The 10701-nt window shown below is 48.1% G+C and overlaps 3 protein-coding genes across 3 annotated transcripts; 2 read left to right on the forward strand and 1 right to left on the reverse strand.

The window, feature by feature from the left end:
- The first annotated feature begins 1433 nt into the window (after positions 1-1433).
- On the forward strand, positions 1434-3734 carry BDW43DRAFT_282222 (major facilitator superfamily domain-containing protein). Its single transcript, XM_032042608.1, has 9 exons — positions 1434-1666; positions 1724-1860; positions 1910-1992; positions 2050-2147; positions 2193-2313; positions 2366-2732; positions 2790-2920; positions 2972-3302; positions 3356-3734. The coding sequence occupies exons 1-9, from the start codon at positions 1543-1545 to the stop codon at positions 3485-3487; spliced, it is 1524 nt and encodes a 507-aa protein (XP_031898270.1). The 5' UTR covers positions 1434-1542; the 3' UTR covers positions 3488-3734.
- A 1091-nt stretch (positions 3735-4825) lies between these two features.
- On the forward strand, positions 4826-5945 carry BDW43DRAFT_282225 (SDR family oxidoreductase). Its single transcript, XM_032042609.1, has 2 exons — positions 4826-5315; positions 5474-5945. The coding sequence occupies exons 1-2, from the start codon at positions 4877-4879 to the stop codon at positions 5869-5871; spliced, it is 837 nt and encodes a 278-aa protein (XP_031898271.1). The 5' UTR covers positions 4826-4876; the 3' UTR covers positions 5872-5945.
- BDW43DRAFT_282226 (FAD-binding oxidoreductase) lies at positions 5918-7581 on the reverse strand. Its single transcript, XM_032042610.1, has 2 exons — positions 6524-7581; positions 5918-6462 (listed from the first exon to the last, which is right to left on the reverse strand). The coding sequence occupies exons 1-2, from the start codon at positions 7558-7560 to the stop codon at positions 5985-5987; spliced, it is 1515 nt and encodes a 504-aa protein (XP_031898272.1). The 5' UTR covers positions 7561-7581; the 3' UTR covers positions 5918-5984.
- Positions 7582-10701: the final 3120 nt, after the last annotated feature.

A 10701-nucleotide genomic window follows, 5' to 3' on the forward strand; every position in this document is an offset into this window, starting at 1 on the left:
GGAACACAGCAGCTATGAAAGAAGATCATAGGTCTGTCGAGACTAAGTTGACGATGATGAAAGCGTTCCCTGTGATGGCGTGAGATCTTTGCCGAGAGAAGTTACTATAGGTTGACTCAAGGCACTTAGCACTATACAAAGCCACGATCGTTGACGAACGAATTGATATATATCAGTCAACTCCTATACCCCGATATGAATATCACTAGTATTTGTCAGTTCACATGCATGTTCCTCAATAATTTCTTTTTGTTCTTCTGTCCTAGATTGTTCAGAGAATATGGTTCAGAGCAGCAGCCAGTCCAGTTATCTTTTCAGTTATTCTGAAATCAAAAAAAGGAGCATATCTACTATTCCAAGGGCTAGGTAAATAGTTTCTATAGCAAAAGAGTAGCTGGGTTCGAAACCTAACTGGCTATTGTTTGGTGGTGTAAAGTCTGTAAAGTAGCGGGCATGGTATCACTCTGGGATTGGGCGTTTGCTAAAATTACTGTCGGCTCTAGATGTAGATGCTTTTGTTATTTGAGAGCGCTTTATATCCTATTTCTAATTCTATTTCTAGGTATTCCTTACAGCGATATGAACTGGCCGAATGGATGATACTACATGGGCGAATGTGCGATCTAGCCAAGCCCTAAAGACTATGTTTTCTGGAAGATCTGGGGGCACATGTCATGTCGTGTTGGATTGAGCCCAGTTGAGTCCTAAGCAATTCAGAGACACAATTGGGAGATTTTTGTTCGATGCCATCTCGGCCAAGGCTACATAGGTATTAAGTGTAGGAATCGTCCAAGCTGCGGAAAGTGCTGCCGGTGAGGTCGACGATGCACGTTGTTCATCCGGAAATTGTTGATCCAGAGGCTGTTGTGCTTTAGTTGGTCGAAAAGAACAAGGGGGAGTGAAGGGAATGAAGGGTCAACTGTGTGGGAGAGTTGGCAAATTATCTAGATCAATCCTCTCTCTATATTTAATATCGAATTGATGTATGAACGTGGGTTAAATATAGAGTCATCGTCTCTTATCTCGGCCCCAATCCCAACAGGCTTATCTGAGGTCTCAGATCAAAAGAGTATAGTATCTCCTAGCTATAATTTAGAAACATGGCACAAGTACTAGGTTTCCTTGGGGTGAGCCAAGAAAGAGCAGAAGAAGAAAAATTAGATCTAAACAAGTCGAATTTCTTACAATGTTGCGTTTATATCAGAGATACTATGGTTATTCCCAGCTGCTGTAGTGGAATTAGAAAGTGTTGGCGCACAATGATTTATGATTGGCGTCCACTCGACATAACATCATCTGAAGATAGATAGAGGTAATCTCTTAGCTCCGCTGATCCATGTTAGTCTGACGCCCCTGGATTCTTTGTTTCGTCTTAATGTAAATAGACCTATGACTCAGATGTGTCGATAGATAGCAATTAATAAAGCAGACAATGTCATTCCCCAGCTTTTCCTTGACTTTCCCCCTCCCAACCGATGATTTCAAATGCATGACTCTTGAGTATCACCTAGTATTTCCTGGCTGAATTATTAGGCATTGAATATGACAGCGGACGAAGAATCCGCACTCCTCCGGTCTCCGACTCAAGAGAGTCCAGAATCCGAAATTGAGTCGAGACAAAAGTCTGAACGTGCCAACAAACTGGTCATCTATGGCTCATTCATTGGTAAGAGCAATACAGATTGCAAGATGGAAGGAATGTGATTCTAACAACATAATCTAGGTGTGTTTATTGCTTCCGCCGATGAGTCACTTGTCATTTCAACCTGGAGCTCTATCGCTTCGCAGTTCAACCGTCTGTCAGAGGGATCATGGTTGCTGGTCGCGTATAACTTTGGCTACTGCGTTTCATTACCAGTAGTAAGTTCTCCAAGAGGTTGTGCAGTTTGTGATTTCTTATACCTCTTAGTATGGCACTCTCAGCGACATATATGGACGCAAAAATGTCCTTCTCTGGGCTTATTCACTGTTTGCTTTAAGTTGCCTGGCATGGTAGGTTATCTCTCAACCTCATCTATTATCATCTCTGCTGACTGGAATACAATGCAGCGGTGCGAGTGGTTCTCTGATCCAGCTGATTCTGGCCAGAGTGTTGGCTGGAGTTAGCGGAGGTGGCATGATCTCCCTTGTCTCTATTATCATAACCGGTATGTCCATCACATATCCGTATTCTATAGACTAACGAGGCATAGGCTTGATGCCCCCAGACGAGGTGGCACTTTTCCGAGGGTATGCTAACGTGGTTAACGTTGCTGGTCGCAGCTTGGGTGCCCCGGTTGGGGGCTTTTTGATCGCGACACTCGGCTGGAGATGGTACGTTTCGTTGGGTTCCTGAGGGCAATCTAATAAACTAATCATATGCCAGGTCATTTCTAGGCCAGTTTCCCCTTATTATGATTTGTCTCATCGTCGCTTATTACGGCCTTCCCGCATCCTTGAACCAGAATAAGGCAGACGGCAACCACCGAGCATCGGATTTCGACTTCGGTGGCATCTTAAGCTTTGCTACGGCCGTTGTGATTTTGCTTTTTCTAATCCAAAGCTCAAGCACAACATATGCTCAGCAACTACTGCCTTGCATACTGGGACTTGCATTGGCCATTGCTGCTGCGATCTTCCTCCTGGTGGAAGCATACTGGGCCAAAAAGCCCTTGATACCTTTACACCTAGTGAAAAGCTCCTTGGGCGGGTATTTCATGGGACAAATGTTGTTGATCACGGGTCGGTCAGCAGTAAGTTAAGCATTGAATCAAGGCTGCCTTCGCCACTGACATACCGCCTGGATCTAGCTCAGCAGTAACATGGTACCATACTTCATCCGAGTTGAAAAAGCGACCGACTTTCTCGCGTCGTTTACCTACGTCGTCACCGCGGTGGGTGTGTCAGTTGGTGGACTGATTTCAGGGGCCATCATTAAACGGTGAGTTTGCATATAAATATATTTGGAGTCTCCCACTGATGTTGAGGAAAGGACCAAGCGTTATAAGACTATGACTATAGTATCACTGGGCTCTACTGTATTGCTCTCTATTCTGATTTATATCCGCTACCGGGACGGCTGCTTTACCTGGGAGCTATTCTACCTTTTCCCGTCCGGCGTGGCAAATGGCGTGCTCTTCTCCACCCAGTTCATTGGGATGTCCTTAACTGTACCTAAAGAACGCCTCGCGACGTCTATTGGAATATACTATCTCTCTCAGCAGCTGGGGTTCATTGTCGGTCCGGCAGCTTCGGTCGCAGTTGTCCAACGACTCTTTGCAAGTAGGGTTTCGGATGGGTTGGAGGGATTGAAGGAGAGACAGGTGCGTGTGGCTAAAATAAGGTAGTAAGAGTGGACCTAATGGTGTTGACCCAGCTCATCCGCCAAATTCTCAATGACTTGAGATTCTCAGAGACCTTGCCGGAAGAGGTCCAGGGAATTGTACGATCGAGCTATCTGTATGGGTTTCAGTTTGTACCGTGTAAGTTGAATATGCCTCTGAGATAGTCCGAAATTAAAATAACGGACAGGTATAGTGCTTGGTACGGTGACCACTTTGATCATGTTGCCTATCACGCTGTGGTTGAAGGAGGAAAGAATGAGATGAAACGGAAGGTAGTCCATGTCACTTATTGAGTACGGTAAATTCTTGTATCTGTACTAGTAGAAGGTTTATCATTAGACGATGGATGAGCCTGTTTTCGTGGCTGTAAGCCCTAATGAACCAGCTCCGGAGCCATTCCGTGTGCCCTGCTGGAATGGATCATGCAATCATTTGCTTACAGAAATAGCTTTATCAACCCCAAAATCCCTGACTTGTCGCGCTCGCTGTCCATAAATAGGCAAGATGGGGCTAACCCGTGGGTTTAACGATAGATTTACTAACTTTGGATGGAACGACAAAAGACTTTCCATGGGGCGTGGCTGTGATTTGACAGAGTATAGGTCTTTGGTAAGAGTTATCCGTGCAGTTCTATGAATCAACTCTATACAACAGGTCTTAGGGCTTATTAAGATATCTACATACTGCTGCCCCTCACCCTTGCTAACAACTTGATCGCATTCCCAAGATTGATCATTTTCCTCAACTCGGGGTCCATCTCATAGTTCTCAAGCTGCCAGAGTATTGAAAACAACTTGCAGTTCTCGGTTGGACAAAAGGAATTTGTTTCCCCAAGGAGACAGGAACGGAGAGAAGACGAAGCACATTGTCCTCGACTGACGCACCTCTGACGCCCCTGGGGGCTCATACATTCGCAGTTTCGGAGAAGAGTGGTTCAAGCGACTGCGATGATGCTATTCCTAAAGGAAAAGCAAAAATATAAAATAACGCATTGTACTTGTAGTATTACTTATCTTATATAGAATTACATAAATAATATAATGTTGCGAAGATTTCCCTCTAGGGTTGGCATACCTCCGAACCGCGATATGTGTAGTACCGCAGATACGCCGTTGGGGCCCTAGTAGACTTACCCGTGGCCAATTCACCACAACCTCTGGCTAGCAAGCTCCAGATAAAGCGAACCTGTAAAAGCATTTCTCTTCCCTTTTCCTAAGTATGACTTGGTGTGGTGGTTGATGATAACACTGACATTTGTTTACAGATCCCCATGAGTACATTCTTGGTTGATACATCATGAGCTTAATGCGATTAGGGTTCGGTATCTGTACCGACACTCTAGATACAGTACAAAGAGTGGTCTCCATAACTACTAACACAATGGCTATTATGGCAGTCTGGAGGCTAAAGTATTGCTACCGATGCAGCACCTGCCTGTGCGACACGATTTAATTAGTACACTTCTGGCCCCCATTCCCATCTAACCCACCAATCCCTCAATTCCTCCCCTCACCCTCCGAAACACGAACGAAAAAAAAAAGAAAAGGAAGGAAATGCCCCCGGCAAAAACCATCCTCATAAGCGGCTGTTCTGCCCACGGCATTGGGTCCGCTCTCGCCCTCACTCTCGCCCAAAAAGGTCACCACATATATGCGACCGCGCGCAATCCTTCCAAGATCCTAGGGTCCCTCACCTCACTCCCCAACGTGACTCCGCTCCAACTCGACGTGACATCCACCACATCCGTGTCGGAGGCTGTCAAGGCGATTGAAGATCGCGGATTAGGATTGGACGTACTAGTGAACAATGCGGGGTCGGGGTATACGATGCCGCTGCTGGATGCGGATCTGGAGATGGCGCAGCAGGTCTACGATACGAACGTTTGGGGTGCGTTACGGATGATTCAGGGGTTTGCGGATTTGTTGGTTGCGAGCGGAGGAAGGGTTGTTAATGTCAGTACCGTTGGGGCAGTGGTGAATACGCCTTGGATTGGTAGGTTCTTACTCTTCTTTTCTTGTCGTGCTACTGTATTATTGGTTTGCTGCTCCCTACTACTAGTGATACTGGTATTCCTTCCACCACATCTAACACTTGATACCTATACCAACCACTACGAGTACGAATCAACCACAGAGCGCTGATCAACATAGGAATCTATTCTTCCTCTAAATCTTCTCTGACAACCCTTTCCGAGACCCTTCGTCTTGAACTGGCTCCACTGGGCGTCTCCGTCCTGGCTATCATGGTGGGCACGGTGACGACCACCTTCCACGCCAACGAACCAGAGGTGATCCTTCCGCCGACCTCCCGCTACACCGCTATCCGAGATACTATATCGCGGTGGGCGACGGGCCAAGCCGGTCCTAAGGGCTGTTCGGTAACGGAGTTTGCGGAGTCAATTGCCGATGATGTTCTGGGGGAGAAGGGCGTGGTCTGGAGAGGACCGTACAGTGCTGCGATGCGGTTTTTGAGTCGGTGGTGCCCGGGGTGGTTACTGGATCAGATGATGAGCAGTGGACAGGGTTTGGATCAGTTGGCTAAAAGGTAAGGTAGGGCCTATAGCATGGAGCATTTAAGAAATTCATCTGAAGCACTGATCGAGGCATTTCGTCTTTTGTGTTTATTTACTTTAGGGTACTTATTGATGATGATAATCCACGTTTAATCCGGCAGTTTGAACCCTCCAGGCACATTGACCCTAAACACACCTTTTGGGTCGACGTCCTGGCTCACCCGCTTCAGATTCTCAATACTCTTACTCTTGTAGCTGGCGATCGGGTCCTGCCACGGCGCTGCGTAGTTAAGGTAGACGAAAGACTCGTAGACATCTAACTTGCACGCATCGTCCTCAATATTCTCGAAAAGCTCGCGCGCAGCTTTCTCGACTTTCGCATCGTCCACCTCATCGCTCCAGGTCGCGCTAAGAAGCGTCACAACCAGCGAACCAGATATATCATCCAGACCCATCGCATTCGTAGACGAGCCACGAGCGTAGATAGCCGGCGGCAGCGGCTCAAGCGAAATAGACCAAACAATACCCGGGACGTCCTGCACAGCCGCCAGGCTCGCATTCCAACGCTGATAAACAGCCTTCAACATCGAAACCGTTGAACCATGCGTCGTAACCACACCCAACTGTCTTGACCATCGTTAGCTACTCAAGGACCACGATCCAAAAAAAAAGAGACGCCAAAACCCACCGATTCCCATCCGGCGAAAACGACCCCTGCTCCACCGCAATCTCATGCATCCCCGCAATCCGCATCGTACTATGCACCCTTGGAATCTCCATAAACCCCCTAAACACCTCCGGGTTCTCCTCCGCCCGTGTATACTCCAAACTATTCACCACAGCCGCGCCCTTTCCCCCTGCAAACCCGAAACTGGTAATCAGTGACGCATACTCGTCGTACTCCTCCGCCGAGTTCAAATCCACAAACGCCTTCACTTGCTCATCAACAGTCGACACATCATGATACACACTCCCACCCCACACAGGACCCTGCTCGAACGCCTTCATGTCCACTCGCGTCACAACACCGAAATTATTCGAACCCCCACGCAACGCGAACAGCAACTCCGCGTTCTCGTCCTCATTCGCATTAACGATCGTCCCGTTTGCGAGAACAACTTCGAAATTCACAGCTGAGTCACACGTCCAGCCGTACCGCGGCGAGAAATACGATATGCCGCCGCCGGTCGTTAGTCCCCCGACGCCTACTTGGGCTGCGCGGCCGCCGGAGACGGAGAGGTTGAGCGGGTCCAGGTGGGCGTATACTTCGCCCCAGGTTGCGCCGGCGCCGATAGAGGCGATCGTGTGGTCTGAGCTTACGGTTGTGCTGTTGAGGTTCTGGAGGGAGAGGGTTATGCCGGAGGCGATGTTGGAGGCGCCTGGGGTGTAGGCGTGGCCGCCGGACCGGATTGCGATGGGACAGTTTGGGATGGAGGTTAGGGTTGTTAAGGCGGTGGAGATTTCTTCGGGGCTTGTTGGGGTGAGGATGCAGTAAGGTTGGAGGTGGGCGTTTTGTTGGGTGAAGTAGCTGTCCAGCGAGGCTTGGTAGGTCGGTGTTCCTGGGAAGGAGACTAGGGGCCCGAAGAGGGTGGACAGGGCTAGGCACTTTGGAGTGTTAGATATTGGCTTTGGGGATGGGGTGAGTGTGGGTTTGGTACTTACGCAGGTGCTGGCGTTTGGGGCTGTGGTGTTGCCGGAGAGGGAGATTGAGCGGAGTAGTTCCATGGCTAGGTATAGATAGGGGGCTTTTTTTTTTGTTTTTTTGTTATGATTAAGTCGGTGACGGTTTGACTTCGGGGGTGCGTTTAATGTTTATAAGGACGCAATCGGCTTACCTCATGGCTGCGGCTTACTGCATTAGCCTGAGAACCGAGCATTGATGTATGGATCCCCGTGCTTTTAGATTCTGAGTTTGTGCTTCATCCCGGGCTGCTCCGTATGCTTGCCAAATTTACAGCTATCTAATAGACAAGATAGACATCGAAGCGAGTCTATTGGTGTGTGTCTTTCTGATACCGCCTGTCATTGAAGCCGTAAGTAACCCAAAGCTACATGAGTCCCGAATATTCAGATTTACTATCTTACTGACTTTGGGTAGTGCGAGGTGCTTTCGAATGAACAGAGGTCGTGGGTGCAAATCCAGCCAGGGCGGCATATAATGTCTCAGTGTCATCGTATTGGTCGCAGCAAGAGCAATTAGTCGCCCCTTCCTGTATTCTGTTGGCTAAATCAACCTGGAATTTCTCCAAGGCCAGCGAATCTTTGGCCCAAATCCTGCAAGTTCGCTGTTCGCAGTGGTGACCATGCCGCACTGACTGGCGGTGCCAACATTCAAATGGAGTGACCATCAACCTCAGTAGCTAGGACTAGATTGGGTCATCTTGCAAACAGCTCACACGTCTCAGTTAGTCCGGGACAAACATTGGGCAAACTTTAGCCTACGCTACTACTGATTCATTGAGAGTATCGGCACCCAGAAGAAGAAACGATCCTGTGGGTGTTAGTGGTAGCACCCTAGGGGTCTATTGAATTCTTTACCCTCGAGATTTGGATGAGTGCGTCTGATAACTGACTAGTCCCCCAAGTGGATCCGGGCACTTTGCTATACCACTAAAAGGTTGTCAATCGAACTAATTAGATCCCAAAAAGACGCATCTTATTCGTTTGGCGTTTTATGCATAGTGTATATCAAAGAAGCAGACAAAGGCATAATGACCGGGTAGACGATGCATTGCCCATCTAGCCGTAACGTCCTGAGTAGAGTATCTTGAAGATGTACCAAGACTATCGAGCATCCACTAACTGATTACGAAGCGCTCCGTTCCAAGGCTTGGATTGCCGGGGGGGAGGGGAACCTAAGAAGGTTGTCAGCTATTGACCTGGAGGTCAGCATAAGTGGTGAGATGCTTTTGACCATACCTCTCAAACCAAGTAAGCTGAAGACACCCAGGCTACCTGAGGTCATCATGGTGGTTCACTTCATACACTCTGACATCAGGTGGATCTAGTGCGCCAGCGCAGGCAGGGTTTACAGCAAGGAAGCATTGTGAAATTGCTTTGGCCATGACTCCGTTGGATCTAGGCATTCCGAAACCTGTAGAACTGCCCTTAGAGCATTGGGGAACGGCTTCAATTTTTGTTTAAATTGCCAGAAAGTGGGACTACGTCAATTGTATTATATAAAAATAAAGTGGAACCGATGATATGCTCTTGAATCCTGCTAAAGAAAAGACGAAGTAAAGAACTCATGCAAGCCTTAGTAGGTCACTGGACTTAGGGCAAGGTAGGGCACGCTGAAGGCGCCGCAACGGGAAAGCGTGACGGGAGAACCGCGATCCTTCAGTTTCATCCACCCGACTCAGCTACCAACATTTCGCAAGGTCTTAATAAAACCTCACATACCATTAATCCTGGGATGATTTGCCGCTTCCCTAATTGGACTCGGAGGAGTCCCAGTAGAGGGACTGAACTGGAAGGCTAGGATACTTAACGATGTGTGCCGCCGCGTCTTGCTTGAACACATCGAAGTCCAGCAAGTCAGTTCCATCTCTATCTGCGAACGGGACAGAAAAATTGCGAGACAGGTGTCGTACTAACAATCAAGTAATCACCAACTCTAAGGGGAGGGGCATGTGGCGAGGGGACTCAGCTCGGTCGGATCATGAAGTTCAATCAGTTCGAACCCCAGCTCCTGGTCTCTGTTTGGCTCGATAATTGCTGTTGTGAAACTCGATTGCACCGAGCAGCACGTAGTAAAGAAGAGTCCCTCTTCCTGCGCTGCGTTGCAAACAATTTCGCTCACAGAGCAGGGCTGATGGTCAGCCCGACGTTGCATTTCCAATTGGTTCTCGCGCAGGATCTCCATAGCCCTACGGTCTGGGAAATGCTCCAGATGACATAGCAGAACGTTAAAGGACGGGCCGACCATCTAGTCAATGTTAAAGACGGGACGCCACAGCCCGACACCAGGGTTCGGAAGCAGACTACAGTGGAGCTGCTATAGTGAGAGAGTACCAGGCCCCAGGCTAACTGGAAGACGTTGGTCAATTTTAGAATGTTACGCCACTAGAAAAGATCCAGGTCGTTAATGCCCTTCAGCATCAGACTCTGGGACTGCAGTTGTGGTGCTATGTGTGAAGTAGGTGATGTAAGGTGAAGTTTCGGGGAGAGATTGGGAGATTGGGTTTAACTTCACATGGCCACCAGTCCAATATACTATATCTACGGACAAATATATTCTGTAAACACTCGTATCACCTCACGACTCCTACTTGAGGCTGTAAGGCCTTGCAACAATTAAAGGAGTGAAGGTATGCGGTTACCAGAATCAGATTAACGTCATGATGTTCTGGATATTTACATCAACTAGTAGTACTGGGCTAAGCTAACTTCCCGTACTCACCTTAGAGATGTTTTATGAACTTGTGATCATGCAACCAGACAAGCGCTTGTCTCTTGTCATTCCTAAACCGCTACATCGTAGGTTCTACGCTCAATACTCACTAGGAGGCGGTTACTGAACTAAAAGCAGAGTGGCACTGGCTCAACGCATGGAACACCATACTCTTGTTGTGTTCGCACATCTCCACATCGTTTGTATTAGATGTACGTGCAGCATCTCATATATTATCTTAAAAGATTTAATTCGTACGTGGAGATGTGCGATAACAGTCCGCGAGTGACTTGGCCAGCAATATGGAAGCTTTCTCCTACTTGTCGAAAGCTAACACCCAGCATCTCATCCCTGAAAGCGAGGATAATTCCAGAAACACGGTGCCGTATCGATATTGTGCAGTCAGGCAAGAGACGAAAGAGCAGCAAATTATCGCTCCTGGATATCCTCCTCGACAAGGCTATAGAGAAGAA

Source organism: Aspergillus alliaceus (genome assembly GCF_009176365.1).
Source record: "Aspergillus alliaceus strain CBS 536.65 unplaced genomic scaffold BDW43scaffold_34, whole genome shotgun sequence".
NCBI classification, from domain to species: Eukaryota; Fungi; Ascomycota; class Eurotiomycetes; order Eurotiales; family Aspergillaceae; genus Aspergillus; species Aspergillus alliaceus.